Consider the following 19,857-nt stretch of genomic DNA (forward strand, 5'->3'; position numbering starts at 1 on the left):
ATAATGCTTAAAAGTTATAAGATTATAAGAGATCCTCAATTATACAAGAAATGCAAGGGGAAAAAAGAGAGAGGGGGAAGGAATAATTACCTCAATTTGGTACACATTTGTTAAACATCATTTCAGAAAAAAACTCAATAAAATAGAGATTGGCCTGGTGGACATGGCAGGGGCTCCAGCACCAGCACTTTAGAGGCAGAAGCAGACCTGTCTGTGTGATTTCAAAGCCAGACTGATCAACGTAGAGTGAGTTTAGGTCACTCTATACTGTAAGATCTGCAGAGAACAGGACAAAGTTCCAGGTATGGAATATGCCTATGGGTCTCTTCCCAATAATAACCTCTGTTGTAGAATATATTTGCGAGGAAGTGTCCCAACAGGCATTATTATATTACAATCAGGGAAAAGGAGCATCGTGTCTAGATCTGAGTGAGGATTAAGCCAGATTGACCAGGATTTCCATGCCCACACAGGAAAAAGCAGACAGTTCATCTCGTGATTGTCATCCTTCATAGCCCCACCGATCAATCTTAACCCACTTGCTTGGCAAATGTAAGGGAACATAGATGCTAGACTCTCCCACTCAGTACAACCTGGAGATAACACAGTCCCTCCCAGGGGGTAGAAAGCCTCCATCTCAACTTTTTCCAACTCTCTTCTTGCTTCCTACAGAAAATTGCCAAAGTGCACCTTTCACTGGGACAGAATGTGCTCTGCAGCCCTCTGTGCCTGTGCTGAGGAATGCCACACCCTCAGCAGGAACTGTGTGCAATTTCTACGGGGTCTGCACCCCAGCTGTGAGCTCAGCATGGCTCCTGTCATCAGACTCCAGCACATGCTGCCAGCAGCTCATGGACAGTGCCTGTCTTTACCAACGAGCTGGCACGACCATGCTGACTGAGCCAACTGACCAGAACCAGATCTCTACTTCGACATTTTCCTATCAAGGTGTTCTCCACTGGGATCTCAGAGAAAGCACCACCAGAAGGGAAGCTCCATTCCTGGATGCCCCTGTAACTGTCATTGACCAGAATACCACCCCCTCGTCTAGGTCTATAACAGCCCAGTGTGACAATACTTTCCATATCAATGCATTACCGCCATCCTATCCAACACTGTCTGCCTGCCTTGTACAGGCAACGCCATCAAATCTACCAGATCAACGATATATCCTGGCACCTTGCTACCTGGATGGAAGTCAGGTCTATTACAATGACCAGAACAGCCTGGGTCCTCCGATGGCTGAAGAATTCTGGCAGTGCCTGCAGGCCTATGGCTCTGTGTCCTGCTCTGGGAATCAGGCTTCCTCTCTGCACCCAGGGATGGTGATGGCACTACAGGAGATTCAGCCAATGAACATCCAAACACCTCTCTCCACCTCTCCCATCTACTGGCCCACATCTGCTCAAACCATGCCAGACACCAGTCTTCAAGGTGAGTAAAGCCAGGAAATGAGGTGTGAGAACAGCCCTCAGAGGAGACACAGCTCTACCTTTCAGAAGTGGATGTCCACACAGAGGAAGATTGGGGGTCCTGACATGTAGGCTGTGGCTCAGGCTCATTACCCCTAAATTCAGTCTCTATAATGAGAGAGAATACAGGAAAGTGAGTGACATTCAACCTTCATTAAGACATGTCCAAGGACCACACCACAGGAACGCATTTCACTGCCAAGGCTAATCAGGCCCATGCAGCAGCTCACTAAAATCACCTCCTTCCTAATCTATGTCTCCAGATTCTAGATGACATCGAGAATTTTATCTGTTTTTCTACAACTAAGTTTCCCCTGAGTTGAAACTAGTATCCAGAGAAATGGAACCCTGAATCTGACCTGGAGGAAGTCTTCTCCCACACTCCAAGTGTCTGCTGTGACATTCTCTAACACTTAAGCTCTAGTGACAGTCTGCTTTGACCTGTGTAATATTGATAAGCAGGGTTGAAGCATCTCACCCTATCTGTCACGATCAACCTCTCTCTTTTTCTCTGTCTCTTTTCCTCCTCTACATCTCTCTTCCACTTTCTCTTTTTCTTTTACTCTTTCTTTCTGAATCTTCAGCAGTGACCCAAGGCCAAGACTATGTAGACATGTTCTCTGTTACAAAGTTGATGCTCAAAGCTTTCGCAGTCTTACATTTTGACATCACTAACAAAAATTCTGTGAAACGTGAACCTTAAGGAATGTCAGGGCTTTTGAACCGCTTGCCTTTCAGAATTGAGGAACTGATATGGATACCTAAACCCAAATAAAAATCCAGGCTTCAGGGGCCATATGAGTAATACAATGAACAGAAAGAAACTGGTGGAGATGAGTAAGATTAGGAAACAGTGAGCAACACAACCTGTCTCAGAGCAAACTCCCAAGGCAATGAGAGGCACTGTTTCAAAGGAAAATGGGGGAGAAAGGGAAGAGCGCACACCAAGGAATTCTGTCACCTCCCCATGATCACTAAGCATGTACACACCACACAAACACAAGAGAAAACGTGATCTCACACGGTCATGAGAAACAAATGAGTAGTTACTATGTGTCTCCAAAGAGGGCTGCTTTCCCTGCTCCTCCAGCAGAGCTCATAGCAATGCCTGCAACACTGCTGCACGAGCCTCAGTGCTCAGGTACACTGAAAGCGGGGGTAGCATCTCACTTACCAGGCACTGACTTCGAACTTCCTCTTTTTCAGTGGTGGAGAGGGAGACAACCCTGGGGTTGACACCTTCAGGGCAGACACTGTGTCTGCTGCAGAGTCCAGACCTCGGCAATGCCTGCACCCAGGATGCCCAGATGAAGACAGCACCTGTCAGTGGGAACAGGTCATTAATTGCCCTCATGCACAGTCCTTCTGAATTCCTGGCCTTGCCTCCAGCCCCAAGCCTGGAAAAGACACAGAAGAACAATGCAGATGAGATGAATGCTGAGCAATCAACACCTCTGGATTCCTATGAGGGCACAAAATGTAACCAAGACGCATCACCCCTCCCTTCAGCATACCCTGGCATGCAGCAGCCCTTGAACTACAGTGATGTTGGGAGCCTGAGGCAGAAGCTAGCTTCTCAAAATGCCACTTTGGGAAACAGTAGCCTTGGTCTGGAAGACCCTGAGGCTCTGCAGAGTGTCATGGAGTCTAGCAATGACTTTGCAGACATGACTACTCTGGTGGCAGATATTCACCTTCCCCAACTCTTAAACTTCAACACTGGCCTTGACCAAATGGAAGATCACACAGCAAGCCAAACCAAAGACTCCAAAGACATCAGGAGGGACCAGGCCCAGTCACGCACCAGCATCTTTAGTGGACTATCTGAACTGGGCATCAAGAAAAACCAGAAAGTCTCTGATGTGTTTCATGGAGCTCTTCAGGCCAGAACCCATCACGAGGATATGCTGAAGGAAGATGATCCTGGAACCATAGACAACACGGCCAACCACGTGCAGAGCAAATCTCAGATATTTGTACCCAAGAGGCCCAGCGTAGCAAGGGCACAGGGGAAAGAAAAGGCCAAGGACACCAGAGGAAACAGCTCCAAGAAAACAGAGGAGCTGAAGCCATCAAGTCACAGAGTCAAGGCAGAAGAGAAGCCCGCCATCCCAAAGACCAAGAGGAAGAGGAATCCACCTGAGCTCAGCCATGACAGCTTTAAGAAGCCTCGAACTCACCTCGGCATGCACATGCTGGCGTCTGTGCAGGTCTTTCACCCACTGGGGAAGAAGAGTGAGAGGAAAACTGGCGTCTCCTCCTCCCGGGCTCTGCTGAACTTGAGCAGCAACAAAGATCCCAGGACAGGCCCAACCGCCACATCCCTGGGAGATGCGCCCCGTGAGGGTCGAGGCCCTGGTAGAATCCCGGGCAATGCTCAGAGAACAGAGAGCAGTGCTCCCAAGCGGTGTCCATCTCTGTGCCTGGATGAGCTGTCCCCAGCTGGGAAGGTCAAATTAGTACCTCTGCCTTTCCTAGCCCTGGACAAGCCTCAAGACAGACCTGTTTCCAGAAAGCTTCACTGCCTGGCTTCGCACAGGCCCACTACAGCTTACCCAGTGAGGTCTCAATCCCACACTGCTAGGCAACCCAAACTCAAGTCATCCCAACCAGCTCCTGCCAGCACATCACTGATGGCCTCTGACAAGTCGGCTCTGCCAGTTGCCACCAGTGCCACACGTCCAATTAGAAGCAAGCCCATCCAGTCTTGCCCTGGGCCTCAACCGCCTGCCTCTTTGCCTGCACCCTACAGAGCATCATCTCACACTTCACTCCACAGGGAGCCTCTTTCTTTTGCCACAAACAAGACCCTAGATCCTCCCCAGCCTCAATCCCAATACCTGCGGCAAGATTTCAGCCACTTACCAATTCCTTGGAAGAAAGTCAACATTCCGGGGCCAGTCATCTCACAGCCTATCACTGAAGAGCAGAGGCCAGAGAGGGAGGCCATGAAGAGGCGGGCTCAACAGGAGAGAGAGAATGCTGCCAAGTGTACCTCTCTGGGAAAACCACAGCTTTTCCTTCAGAGGGAGAAAGATATGGAAATTTCGAGATATTATGGCTATGCAGTGTAAGTGCTGCCCAAACCTTTGGGACACAACGCTATTCATCACACACAGGTAAGATGTAGATACACATAGATATTCATGCATACATGAAGTTTAGAGGCTTAGCTGAATGTGTAGATATGTAGATACATACATAGTAATGCAGAATAATATTTAGATATATGCATATATGTGAAGGGAAATAAATAGTTTATAAATTTATAAATACTTGAAGACACTATAAGTGACTGTAGAAACTTAAGACTGCGATTTTATCCATGAGTATATAGAGAGGGCTTTGATGTCTTCCTTAGAACTTTACTATTATTAATTTATGTTTCCTAATTATGTAATAATACATGTGACATAGATACAACATATGCTATAAGTCAGTGGTACTACTTATTTAATGTTAAAGCTGTAGCAAAAAGCTCTAGTGGCAATAAGATTATTTTCCTGGAATTTAATTTTCAAGATTCTAGGATGATGTGGGAGTCCCCTCTGTATGCTGTGAATATGTTTTATTACCACTGGTCATTAATAAGTAAATCTGTTTCAGCCAGTGACTGAGCAGGTCAAAGCCATGTAGGAAATTCGAACTGAGATGTAGAGAGAAAGCAGGCAAACTCAAAGAGATGCCATGTAGCTGCCGAAGGAGAAAGATGCCTGAATGCCCGAACATTGCCAATAGGTCACAGACTCACGGTGATAACAGGTTAATATTACTTGGCTTTATTAAGATGTTAGAGTTAGCCAGGAATATGCTGGGGTCATTGGCCGAACAGTACTGTAGTTAATGTGGTTTCTGTCTGATTATTCACGTCAGAGTTACTGAACATGGTAAGTTTCCTAGAGTGCATACTGTAAAGTGAACACACTACTGCTGTCGCCACATCTCCTCCCATTTCAAACCTCAAACACGAGCCCTTTAGACATCAGTACTCTGCCTGCATTTCATGATATGAAACATAGGGTCCATGTGTGCATAATCAAGATCCTACCTTGAAAGAAATTCTACAAGGCGGAGTATCTTTCTGAGATGGGTTGATTTGGATTACTGGGTTTATCTCAAATTGTATCAATCTTTGAAATTATCCATTTAACATGTTTGTTTTTCGTGTGTGTGTGTGTGTGTGTGTGTGTGTGTGTGTGTTGTCCACATGAACTACTGCGTAACAAATGTATGGAGTGCCCAGAGAGGCCAAACCTGGGCATCAGTTCTCTGGAGTCTGTAATTAAGAGAGACTGAAAACCATCATGAGGTGCTCTGAATTCTACCTGGGGATTCTGCGAGAAAATCAAGTGTTCTTCTCTAAGGAGCCATCTCATCGAACCCGAGTTGAGTACACATAATGGACTGACATTTGATCGCCTGATATTTTCCTCCATCCTGACCTGTCCCTGAATCTTAACCTCCTTGCACTATTCTGTGCTCTAACTGTTTCAGAGTTTGTAACACATTGTCCTCTGAGGCATATGGCATTAACCTTGTATGGGGTGACACATAAGAAATAGAATTAATTTATATATAAGTTTAGTTTCTTGAGACAATGTTTCTCTTCATATCACTGAATATTTGGGAACTGACCTCGCTAATCAGGCTAGCCTTGAAATCACAAAGATCTGCCTGACACTGCCTTTGTAATGCCTTTGCCTGTGTCCCTGCCTCAAGAGTGCTGGGACTAAAGGAATGCACCAAAATCCCAGGTGAAAGCACCTTCCTTTCTGTATATGTGGGTCACCGATTTCCCCACCATGATTATGTGAGGATGTATGTTAGCAACAGTACATTTTTGATAGCTACCAAAAGTCACAGAGGCTGAACTGCTTGCGCTTACAACTGTAATTCAACACAGGTTCATTGTTCTGAAAAATTGCTACTCAAACAGAGATCATAGGAACGCCTTCCCCATCACTATAAGGGCCTAAGTGGAGAGGGCACAGAAGGAGGGGAGCATCTCACTTACCAGTCACTAACTTCTTCCTTGACTCTTTTTCAGTGTTGGAGAAGGGGGTGTCCCTGGGACTGACACCTCAGGACAGACAGTCCATCAGTTGCAGTCCACAATGTTGCTAGTATTCCACCCTGGATTCACAGATGAGGATGCCACCTGTTGATAGGGACAGGTCATTGACTGCCCCTATCCAAAGGTCTCCCAAATTCCTGGCCTTGCCAACAGCTCTCATCCTAGGCGGAAAAAAGGGAAAACAATGTGAATTAGACGACAGCCAATCTATCAATGCTTAAGGATCCCTTAAAGGCACACAGGAAACCTAGTCCCATCACTTCTCCCTTTAGCACACCCCAACTTGCAGCACACGCTGTGCTTTACTGACACTAACACCCTGAGGCAGAAGCGTGCTGTTGACCATGTCTCTTGCTAAGCAGCACCTTTGGCCATCATGAGCCTGGCACATGCACACTGTGATGGTCTCCAGCATAGACTTTGCTGACATGACTACACCGGGGCCAGATATTCACCTTCCACAATTTTTCAAATAACTCAATGTATTAAACATATTCAGAGATGCACAGCATCCTTATCCAAAGACTCCATAGTCATCAGGAGGGAATAAGCTGGGGCTCATGAGCAAGACAAAACCAAGAGGACCAGAGGAAACAGCTTCAAGAAAACAGAGGAGCTGAAGCAGTTTAGGAAGAGTCAAGTCAGAAGAGAAGCACACCATCCCAGGACCAAAAGGAGGAGGAATCCACCTGTGCTCAGCCACCACAGATTTAAGAAGCCTCGAACCCACCCCAGCATGCACAGGCGGGAGTCCGGGAAGGGCTTTCACCTCTTGTGGGGGAAGTGAGAGAAGAAAACTGGCCTCCCCTGAACTCTGTCAACTCTTCCTGCTTCTCTGTACTCTATTATTACAAGAGTTTATTGAACTTTGATCTCTGAGGAAGTGGCATTGGATATTCGCAGGGTGACCTTTATTCACTTTCTTTTAGTTCCTTGAGAGAGACTTCTCTCCAAAGCACTATATGTCCTGGTAATAACATCATAGACCAGGTTAGCCTTGAACTCAGTGATCTGCTAGACTCTGCCTCTGCCGCTTCCTCTGTCTTTTGAGTCCCTTCCTCAAGAGTGCTGCGACTAAAGATGTGCTTCAACAATGCAGGTAGAATCAAGATTCTTTCTGTACATGTGGATCACCAGGTTTCCCAGCATGATTTGATGAAGAGTCCATGTGTAGGCAAGGCGATTCTTGCTACTGACCTAAAATCACAAGAGACTTAACTGAATGTATTGACTTAGCTGTATGTATTTACAACTGCAACTCAACTCAGATTCTTTTTTCTGACAGTACCTTTGTTTCACTTGTAGGCTGGACTTCTGACAATGCCTATCTACTTCCAGATAGTACAACATCTGGATTTGACTCAAGGAATGTATTCAACCTGTCCCTAGATATTTATGGTGTTTGTATTTTCTCAATAGGTAATCCCCAGCTACTGTGTAGACACAATACTGTCCATTCTAACAAAGCCTATTTGCTGTCCAGAGTCACTGGTCTAGATAAATATAACACAGCCAGCCGGAAAGGATCCCACAACCTGTATCCAAGCATCCTGACAGGGGCACGATTGACTACAAGAGAATGAAGGAAAGCAATAGTTTAGGGAGGTCTCTGGTTTGATCACTCTCTCTGTGTTTTTTAACTACAGAATTTGGGACTCCATGAGTCTACTGGGCTTCACTGTACTCCTCAGAAAAACAGAAAGGCATTTGAATGGATATACATTCATGTTAAGATTATTATTTTAATATTTATGTTTTCAAATTAAGACTACAGTGAATACTGCCCAAACCGCCTCTCTCTTCCTATACCATTCAGCTTACATCCAGATCCCCACATCCCCTGTCTCCCTCCCTCCCTCCCTCCTTTGGGGCATAGCGCCTCCCTGCCCAGCCTGCTAGGACGCTGGGACCGAATCCAAACCGGGAGGACAAAGGGGTGGCCGGTAGCTCCTTTGTTCCCATAGCCTCCCCATGGGAGCGTGGTGGGCCCTTTGTTCGTGAGCTAACCAAGCAGCATGGAGTTTCAATCTGGGCACCAAGTGAAACATCATTGTGGTGAGTGAGTGCTGCGGCAGCTGGGAACATACCTCAGCCCGCCCACACTTCCTGGCCATCCTACAGGGGCTATACTGCCCAAACCGCCTCTCTCTTCCTATCCCATTCAGCTTACATCCAGATCCCCACACCCCCTGTCTCCCTCTCTCCCTCCCTCCTTTGGGGCATAGCGCCTCCTTGCCCAGCCTGCTAGGGCGCTGGGACCGAACCCGAACCGGGAGGACAAAGGGGTGGCTGGTAGCTCCTTTGTTCCCATAGCCTGCCCGCAGCGAGCAGGGTGGGCCCTTTGTTCGCGAGCTAACCAAGCAGCGCGGAGTTTCGATCTGGGCACCGAGTGAAACATCATTGTGGAGAAACATCTCTGGGGAGTGACATCACTGGGAAGGTACATCAGTGGGCAAGAAGACCTGATCCTGTAAAAGAAGATCCAAAGGGGAGTATTGGGAGGAAGAGATGGGCAGACGCCAATGCAGGAATTCTCCCAACAATCTGAAAAACAACACGAAACCACCAGAAGCCAGTGACCCCACAACAGGAGGACATGAACACCTTAATCAAGAAAAAGTAGAAAAAACTGACTTCATGAAAGTGATTGACACCCTTAAACAGCATATAACAAACACGCTTATAGAAATGGATGAGAAGTATAATAGAAACTTCGAGGAATTGAGTAAATCAGTGAATGATACCCTAGGAAACCAAGGAAAAACAATCAAGCAGATAAAGGAAACAGTTCATGACTTGAAAACTGAAATGGAGGCAAAGAAGAAAACACAAACAGAGGGCCGGCTGGACATGGAAAATCTAGGTAAACGAATAGAGACTACAGAATCAAGTATAACCAGCAGAATACAAGAGATAGAAAAAAGAATCTCAGATTCTGAGGATAACATAGAGAAAATAAACACTCTGATCAAAGAAAACAGCAAGTCCAACAAACTCTCATCACAAAACATTCAGGAAATATGGGACACAATAAAAAGACCAAACCTAAGAATAATTGGAGTAGAAGAAGGAGAAGAAGTGCAGCTCAACGGTACAGAAAATATACTTAATAAAATTATAGAAGAAAATTTTCCCAACCTGAAGACAGATGTACCTATGAAGGTTCAAGAAGCATACAGAACACCAAATAGGCTGGATCAAAAGAAAACATCCCCTCGCCATATAATAATCAAAACACAAAATATACAGAATAAAGAAAGAATATTAAGAGCCGCAAAGGAAAAAGGCCAAGTTACTTATGAAGGTAAACCTATCAGACTTACACCTGACTTCTCTATGGAAACCATGAAAGCCAGAAGGTCCTGGATAGATGTTCTCCAAAAACTAAGAGACCACGGATGCAAGCCCAGACTACTATATCCAGCCAAACTTTCATTCACTATAAATGGAGAAAACAAAATTTTCCAGGATAAAAACAAATTTAAACAATACGTAGCCACAAATCCAGCCTTACAGAAAATAATAGAAGGAAAATCACTAACCAAGGAGTCCAACAATGACCACAATAACTCAGACATCTAGAGACTCTTCACCAGCGCAAATCAAAGAAGGAAAACACACAAACCCTACTACTAAAAAAGTGACCGGAGTTAACAACCACTGGTCATTAATATCACTTAATATCAATGGGCTCAACTCACCTATAAAAAGGCAAAGGCTAGGGCGGGGACCAACTGGGACAGGCTGGAACCGGCGGGGACCAGAGCGGCAGCAGAGGACACAGGCTGCTGGTGGCGGGAACCATCCCAGCAGCAGAAGCAGGCTGCAGGGACCGCGCGAAACACCGAGAACAGATCGCCCCACTACAATTAAACCAAAGAGGTAGGCATTCGGTTGGGGAGGTCCCTGGCAGAGGAGGAGCCCGGTCCTATTCTTGAAGACCCTTCTGAGGGGTGAGAGGGATCTTGGCCCCCCCGGCAGGAACCAGGAAACAGAGCAAGGGCATTTTGTAAGAGGAGCCCCTGGCCAGCAGGGAAACCTGAACCAGTTTTAACAGACCCCTTAGATAGCATCGATAGGAGGAGATGGGCAGGCATCAAGGAAAGAATTCACCCAATAATCTGAAAATCAGCATGAAAACACCAGAACCCAATGATCTTACAACAGAAGGTCTCCAACACCCTAACACAGAAGAAGTGGAAAAAATTGACTTTTTGAAAGCAGTAGAGTCCCTTAAACAACATGTGAAAAATGCCCTTATAGAAATGGATGAGAAGTATAACCAAAAATTTGAAGAAATGAGTAAATATGTACATAATACCCTGGGAAACCAAGAAAGAACGATCAAACAGGTAATGGAAACAGTTCAAGAATTGAAAACTGAAATGGAAGCAAGGAAGAAAACACAAACTGAGGACCAGCTGGATATGGAAAATCTAGGTCAATGAGCACAGCCTACAGAAACAAGCATAATCAATAGAATACAAGAAATAGAAGAAAGAATCTCAGATTCTGAGGACACCATAGAGAAAATAAACACTCTGATCAAAGAAAACTGCAAAGCCAACAAATTCTCATCACAAAACATTCAGGAATTATGGGACACAATAAAAAGACCAAATATAAGAATAATAGGAATAGAAGAAGGAGAAGAGTCACAGCTCAAAGGCCCAGAAAATATTTTGAACAAAATTATGGAAGAAAACTTTCCCAACTTAAAGAAAGATATTCCTTTGAATATTCAAGAAGCATACAGAACACCAAACAGACTGGATCAAAGGAAAACATCCCCTCGCCATATAATAATCAAAACACAAAATATACAGGTTAAAGAAAGAATACTAAGAGCTGCAAAGGAAAAAGGCCAAGTAACTTATAAAGGTAAACCAATCAGACTTACACCTGATTTCTCTATGGAAACAATGAAAGCCAGAAGGTCCTGGATAGAAGTACTGCAGAAGCTAAGAGACCATGGATGCAAGCCCAGACTACTATACCCAGCCAAGCTTTCGTTCACTATAAATGGAGAAACCAAGACATTCCAGGATAAGAACAAATTTAAGCAATACGTAGCCACGAATCCAGCCCTACAGAAAGTAATAGAAGGAAAACCGCAACCCAAGGAATCCAACATTGCCAACACTGCCTACAATAACTCAGGCATCTAGCGACCCTTCACTAGCACAACTCAAAGAAGGGAGACACACAAATTCTACTTCCAAAAACAACAAGAATATCCGGCATGAACAACCACTGGTCATTAATATCACTTAATATTAATGGTCTCAACTCACCTATAAAAAGGCACAGGCTAAGAGATTGGATACGAAAACAGGATCCAACATTCTGCTGTTTGCAAGAAACACATCTCAACCACAAAGACAGGCATCTACTCAGAGTAAAGGGTTGGGAAAAGGTCTTTCAAGCAAATGGTCCTAAGAAAAAAGCAGGTGTGGCCATATTAATTTCTAACAAAACTGACTTCAAACTAAAATCAATCAGAAGAGATCGAGATGGACACTTTATACTCATAACAGGAACAATTTGTCAGGATGATGTCTCAATCCTGAATATTTATGCCCCTAATATAAAAGCACCCATGTATGTAAAAGAAATATTACTAAAACTCAAGGCAGGTATCAAACCACACACACTAGTAGTAGGAGACTTCAATACACCTCTCTCAGCAATGGACAGGTCAATCAGACAGAAACCTAATAGAGAAGTAAGAGAACTACTGGAGGTAATGAAGCAAATGGACTTAACAGACATCTATAGAACATTCCACCCAAATAGGAAAGAATATACCTTCTTCTCTGCAGCCCATGGAACCTTCTCGAAAATTGACCACATACTCGGAAACAAAGGAAACCTCCACAGATACAAAAAAATATCAGTGTCCACCTGCGTCTTATCAGATCACCACGGATTAAAGTTAGAATTCAACAACAATCCTACCTCCAGAAAGCCGACAAACTCATGGAAACTGAACAGTCAACTACTGAACCACACCTGGGTTAAGGAAGAAATCAAGAAGGAAATTAAAGTCTTCCTGGAATTCAATGAAAATAGAGAAACAACATACTCAAACCTATGGGACACTATGAAAGCAGTGCTAAGAGGAAAGTTCATAGCACTAAGTGCCCACTTAAAGAAAACAGAGAAAGCATACATCAGAGACTTAACAGCACACCTAAAAGCTTTAGAAAAAAAAAGAAGCAGACATGCCCAGGAGGAGCAGAAGACTGGAAATAATCAAACTGAGGGCTGAAATCAACAAAATAGAAATGCAGAAAACAGTCCAAAGAATCAATGAAACAAAAAGTTGGTTCTTGGAGAAAATCAACAAGATCGACAAACCCCTATCCAAACTAATTAAACGACAGAGAGAGAACACGCAAATAAATAAGATCAGAAATGAAAAGGGGGACATAACCACAGACACAGAGGAAATTCAGAGAATCGTTAGATCTTACTACAAAAGCCTGTATGCCGCAAAACTAGAAAATGCAAAAGAAATGGACATGTTTTTAGATAAGTGCCACATACCAAAGCTAAACCAAAACCAGGTGAACGATCTAAATAGACCTGTTAGTCGCGAAGAACTAGAAACCGTTATCAAAAATCTACCTTCCAAAAAAAGCCCAGGACCAGATGGTTTCAATGCAGAATTCTACCAGAACTTCCAAGAAGAGCTAATACCTATACTCCTTAATGTATTTCACAATATAGAAACAGAAGAGTCATTGCCAAATTCCTTTTATGAAGCTACAGTTACCCTGATACCAAAACCACACAAAGACCCAACCAAGAAAGAAAATTACAGGCCTATCTCACTCATGAATATCGACGCAAAAATTCTCAATAAAATACTGGCAAACCGAATCCAAGAACACATTAGAAAAATTATCCATTATGATCAAGTAGGCTTCATCCCAGAGATGCAGGGCTGGTTCAACATACGCAAATCTATCAATGTAATCCAGCATGTAAATCAACTGAAAGAAAAAAACCATATGATCATTTCATTAGATGCTGAAAAAGCATTTGACAAAATTCAACAACCCTTTATGATAAAAGTCTTGGAGAGATTAGGGATACAAGGGTCATACCTAAATATAATAAAAGCTATTTACAGCAAGCCGTCAGCTAACATTAAATTAAATGGAGAAAAACTCAAAGCCATCCCACTAAAACCAGGAACACGACAAGGATGTCCACTCTCTCCATACCTCTTCAATATAGTGCTTGAAGTTCTAGCAATAGCAATAAGACAACATAAAGGGATCAAGGGGATTCGTATCGGAAAAGAAGAAGTTAAGCTCTCGTTATTTGCAGATGATATGATAGTATACATAAGCGACCCCAAAAACTCTACCAAAGAACTCCTACAGCTGATAAACACCTTTAGTAATGTGGCAGGATACAAGATCAACTCCAAAAAATCAGTGGCCTTCCTATACACTAAGGATAAGGAAACAGAGAGGGAAATTAGAGAAGCATCACCTTTCACGATAGCCACAAATAGCATAAAATATCTTGGGGTAACTCTGACCAAGGATGTGAAAGATCTATTTGACAAGAACTTTAAGTCTTTGAAGAAAAATTGAAGAGGACACCAGAAAATGGAAAGATCTTCCTTGCACCTGGATTGGGAGGATCAACATAGTAAAAATGGCAATTCTACCAAAAGCAATTTATAGATTCAATGCAATCCCCATCAAGATCCCATCAAAATTCTTCACAGATCTGGAGAAGCCAATAATCAGCTTTATATGGAAAAACAAAAAACCCAGGATAGCCAAAACAATCTTATACAACAAAGGAGCGTCTGGAGGCATTACCATCCCTGACTTCAAACTCTACTACAGAGCTACAGTATTGAAAACAGCTTGGTATTGGCATAAAAACAGAGAAGTCGACCAATGGAATTGAATAGAAGACCCTGACATTAACCCACAAACCTATGAACACCTGATTTTTGATAAAGGAGCTAAAAGTATACAATGGAAAAAAGAGAGCATCTTCAACAAATTGTGCTGGCAAAACTGGATGTCAACCTGTAGAAGAATGAAAATAGATCCATATCTATCACCATGCACTAAACTCAAGTCCAAATGGATTAAAGACCTCAATATCAGTCTGAACACACTAAACCTGATAGAAGAGAAAGTGGGAAGTACTCTACAACACATGGGCACAGGAGACCACTTCTTACATACAACCCCAGCAGCACAGACATTAAGGACCTCATTGAATAAATGGGACCTCCTGAGACTGAGAAGCTTCTGTAAAGCAAAGGACACTGTCGCTAAGACACAAAGGCAACCCACTAACTGGGAGAAGATCTTCACCAACCCCGCAACTGACAAAGGTCTGATCTCCAAAATATATAAAGAACTCAAGAAACTAGACTGTAAAAGGCTAACCAACCCAATTATAAAATGGGGCATTGAGCTGAACAGAGAATTCTCAACAGAAGAACTTCAAATGGCCAAAAGACACTTAAGGTCATGCTCAACTTCCTTAGCGATCAGGGAAATGCAAATCAAGACAACTTTAAGATACCATCTTACACCTGTCAGAATGGTGAAAATCAAAAACACCAATGATAGCCTTTGTTGGAGAGGTTGTGGAGAAAGGGGTACACTCATCCATTGCTGGTGGGAATGCAAACTTGTGCAACCACTTTGGAAAGCAGTGTGGCGGTTTCTCAGGAAATTTGGGATCAACTTACCCCTGGACCCCGCAATACCACTCTTGGGAATATACCCAAGAGAGGCCTTATCATACAACAAAAGTATATGCTCTACTATGTTCATAGCAGCATTGTTTGTCATAGCCAGAACATGGAAACAACCTAGATGCCCTTCAATGGAAGAATGGATGAAGAAAGTATGGAATATATACATATTAGAGTATTATTCAGCAGTAAGAAACAAGGACTTCTTGAATTTTGCATACAAATGGATGGAAATAGAAAACACTATCCTGAGTGAGGTAAGCCAGACACAAAAAGAGGAACATGGGATGTACTCACTCATATTTGGTTTCTAGCCATAAACCAAGGACATTGAGCCTATAATTAGTGATCCTAGAGAAGCTAAATAAGGAGAACCCAAAGAAAAACATATAGGCATCCTCCTGAATAGTAACCTTCAGCAAGCGATGAAAGGAGACAGAGACAGAGACCCACATTGGAGCACAGGACTGAATTCTCAAGGTCCAAATCAGGAGCAGAAGGAGAGAGAGCACGAGCAAGGAACTCAGGACCATGAGGGGTGCACCCACACACTGAGACAATGGGGATGTTCTACTGGGAACTCAACAAGACCAGCTGGCCTGGGTCTGGAAAAGCCTGGGATAAAACCGGACTCTCTGAACATAATGGACAATGAGGACTACTGAGAACTCAAGAACAATGGCACTGGGTTTCTGATCCTATTGCACGTACTGGCTTTGTGGGAGCCTAGGCAGTTTGGATGCTCAACTTACTAGACCTGGATGGAGGTGGGGGGTTCCTTGGACTTCCCACAGGACAGGGAACCCTGATTGCTTTTCGGGCTGAGGGGGGGGGGGACTTAATTAGGGGAGGGGGAGGGAAATGGGAGGCGGTGGCTGGGAAGAGACAGAAATCTTTAATAAATAAATAAATTTAAAAAAAAGGCACAGGCTAAGAGATTGGATAAGAAAACAGGATCCAACATTCTGCTGTCTACAAGAAACACACCTCAACCACAAAGACAGGCACCTACTCAGAGTAAAGGGCTGGGAAAAGGCTTATCAAGCAAATGGACCTAAGAAACAAGCAGGTGTGGCCATACTAATTTCTAACAAAGTTGACTTCAAACTTAAATCAATCAGAAGAGATGGAGAGGGACATTTTATACTCATAACAGGAACAATTCATCAGGAAGAAGTCTCAATCCTGAACATCTATGCCCCTAATATGAAAGCACCCACGTACGTAAAAGAAACATTACTAAAACTCAAGGCAGCCATCAAACCGCACACACTAATAGTAGGAGACTTCAACACTCCTCTCTCACCAATGGACAGGTCAATCAGACAGAAACCTAAAAGAGAAATTAGAGAATTAATGGAGGTAATGAAGCAAATAGACTTAACAGACATCTATAGATTATTCCACCCAAAGAGGAAAGAATATACCTTCTTCTCTGCAGCTCATGGAACCTTCTCGAAAATTGACGACATACTTGGTAACAAAGCTAACATACACAGTTACAAAAAAATATTAGTAACCACCTGTGTCTTATCAGATCACCATGGATTAAAGTTAGAATTCAACAACAATGCTACCCCCAGAAAGCCTACAAACTCATGGAAACTGAACAGTCAACTACTGAACCATACCTGGATTAAGGAAGAAATAAAGAAAGAAATTAAAGTCTTCCTTGAATTCAATGAAAATAAAGAAACAACATACTCGAACTTATGGGACACTATGAAAGCAGTCCTGAGAGGAAAGTTCATAGCACTAAGTGCCCACCTAAAGAAAACAGAGAAAGCACATATTGGAGACTTAACAGCCCACTTGAAAGCTCTAGAAAAACAAGAAGCAGACTCACCTAGGAGGAGTAGAAGACTGGAAATAATCAAATTGAGGGCTGAAATCAACAAAATAGAAACACAGAAAACAATCCAAAGAATCAATGAAACAAAAAGCTGGTTCCTGGAGAAAATCAACAAGATTGATAAACCCCTATCCAAACTAATCAAACGACAGAGAGAGAACACGCAAATTAATAAGATCAGAAATGAAAAGGGGGACATAACCACAGACACAGAGGAAATTCAGAGAGTCATTAGATCTTACTACAAAAGCCTGTATGCCACAAAACTGGAAAATGTAAAAGAAATGGACGCTTTTTTAGATAAATACCATTTACCAAAACTAAACCAGGACCAGGTGAACAATCTAAACAGACCTGTAAGTCGTGAAGAATTAGAAGCTGTTATCAAAAACCTCCCTACCAAAAAAAGCCCAGGACCAGATGGTTTCAATGCAGAATTCTACCAGAACTTCCAAGAAGACCTAATACCTATACTCCTTAATGTATTCCACAAGATAGAAACAGAAGGGTCATTACCAAACTCCTTTTATGAAGCCACAATTACTCTGATACCAAAACCACTCAAAGACTCAACCAGGAAAGAGAACTACAGGCCAATCTCACTCATGAATATCGACGCAAAAATCCTCAACAAAATACTGGCAAATCGAATCCAAGAACACATCCGAAAAATTATCCATTATGATCAAGTAGGCTTCATTCCTCAGATGCAGGGCTGGTTCAACATACGAAAATCTATCAATGTAATCCAGCATATAAATAAACTGAAAGAAAAAAACCATATGATCATTTCATTAGATGCTGAAAAAGCATTTGACAAAATTCAACATCCATTTATGTTAAAAGTCTTGGAGAGATTAGGGATACAAGGGTCATACCTAAATATAATAAAAGCTATATACAGCAAGCCGACAGCTAACATCAAATTAAACGGAGAGAAACTCAAAGCCATCCCACTTAACTCAGGAACACGACAAGGCTGTCCACTCTCCCCATACCTCTTCAATATAGTGCTTGAAGTTCTAGCAATAGCAATAAGACAACATAATGGAATCAAGGGGATTCGAATTGGAAAGGAAGAAGTTAAACTTTCGTTATTTGCAGATGATATGATAGTGTACATAAGCGACCCCCAAAACTCCACCAAAGAACTTATACAGCTGATAAACAGCTTTAGTAATGTGGCAGGATACAAGATCAACTCCAAAAAATCAGTCGCCCTCTTATACACAAAGGATATGGAAGCAGAGAGGGATTTCAGAGAAGCTTGACCATTCACGATAGCCACAAACAGCATAAAATATCTTGGGGTAAATCTAACCAAGGAAGTGAAAGATCTATTTGACAAGAACTTTAAGGCATTGAAGAAAGAAATTGAAGAGGATACCAAAAAATGGATGGACCTCCCTTGCTCTTGGATTGGGAGGAACAACATAGTAAAAATGGCAATTGTACCAAAGGCAATTTATAGATTCAATGCAATCCCCATCAAGATCCCATCAAAATTCTTCACAGATCTGGAGAAGACAATAATCAACTTTGTATGGAAAAACAAAAAACCCAGGATAGCCAAAACAATCCTATACAATAAAGGATTGTCTGGAGGCATTACCATCCCTGACTTCAAACTCTATTACAGAGCTACAGTAATGAAAACAGTGTGGTACTGGCATAAAAACAGAGAAGTCGACCAATGGAATCGTATAGAAGACCCGGATTTTATCCCACAAACCTATGAACACCTCATTTTCGATAAAGGAGCTAAAAGTATACAATGGAAGAAAGAAAGCATCTTCAACAAATGGTGCTGGCACAACTGGATGTCAACCTGTAGAAGAATGAAAAGAGACCCATATCTCTCACCGTGCACAAAACTCAAGTCCAAATGGATTAAAGACCTCAATATCAGCCCGAACACATTGAACCTGATAGAAGAGAAAGTGGGAAGTACCCTACAGGAGATGCGCACAGGAGATCGCTTCTTATGTGTAACCCCAACAACAGAGACATTAAGGGAAACATTGAATAAATGGGACCTCCTGAGACTGAGAAGCTTCTGTAAAGCAAAGGACATTGTCACTAAGACACAAAGGCAACCTACTGACTGGGAGAAGATCTTCACCAACCCCGCAACTGACAAAGGTCTGATCTCCAAAATATATAAAGAACTCAAGAAACTAGACTTTAAAATGCTAATTAACCCAATTAAAAAATGGGGCACTGAACTGAACAGAGAATTCTCAACAGAAGTTCAAATGGCCAAAAGACACTTAAGGTCGTGCTCAACTTCCTTAGCAATCAGGGAAATGCAAATCAAAACAACTTTGAGATATCATCTTACACCTGTCAGAATGGCTAAAGTCAAAAACACCAAGGATAACCTTTGCTGGAGAGGCTGTGGAGGAACGGGTACCCTCATCCATTGCTGGTGGGAATGCAATCTTGTGCAACCACTGCGGAAGTCAGTGTTTCGGTTTCTCAGGAAATTCGGGATCAACTTACCCCTGGACCCAGCAATACCACTCTTGGGAATATACCCAAGAGATGCTCTATCAAATGACAAAAGCATTTGTTCAACTATGTTCATAGCAGTATTATTTGTAATAGCCAGAACCTGGAAACAACCTAGATGCCCTTCAATGGAAGAATGGATGAAGAAAGTATGGAATATATACACGCTAGAGTACTACGCTGCGGTAAAAAACAATGACTTCTC

General features: G+C 42.9%; 1 protein-coding gene across 1 annotated transcript; it reads left to right on the forward strand.

The window, feature by feature from the left end:
* Positions 1 to 674: 674 nt before the first annotated feature.
* LOC121443187 (uncharacterized protein C2orf78 homolog) lies at positions 675 to 4,546 on the forward strand (the record flags this gene model as incomplete). The annotated part of the gene is made up of 2 exons (XM_041644860.1): positions 675 to 1,434; positions 2,679 to 4,546. Coding segments are annotated over 2 exons (2,628 nt in total), but the record flags the coding sequence as incomplete, so codon positions are not given.
* Between the last annotated feature and the right edge of the window lie 15,311 nt (positions 4,547 to 19,857).

This window comes from Microtus oregoni, unplaced genomic scaffold, assembly GCF_018167655.1.
Source record: "Microtus oregoni isolate MIOR12 unplaced genomic scaffold, Mior012 000102F_ref0000329, whole genome shotgun sequence".
In the NCBI taxonomy this organism is placed as follows: Eukaryota; Metazoa; Chordata; class Mammalia; order Rodentia; family Cricetidae; genus Microtus; species Microtus oregoni.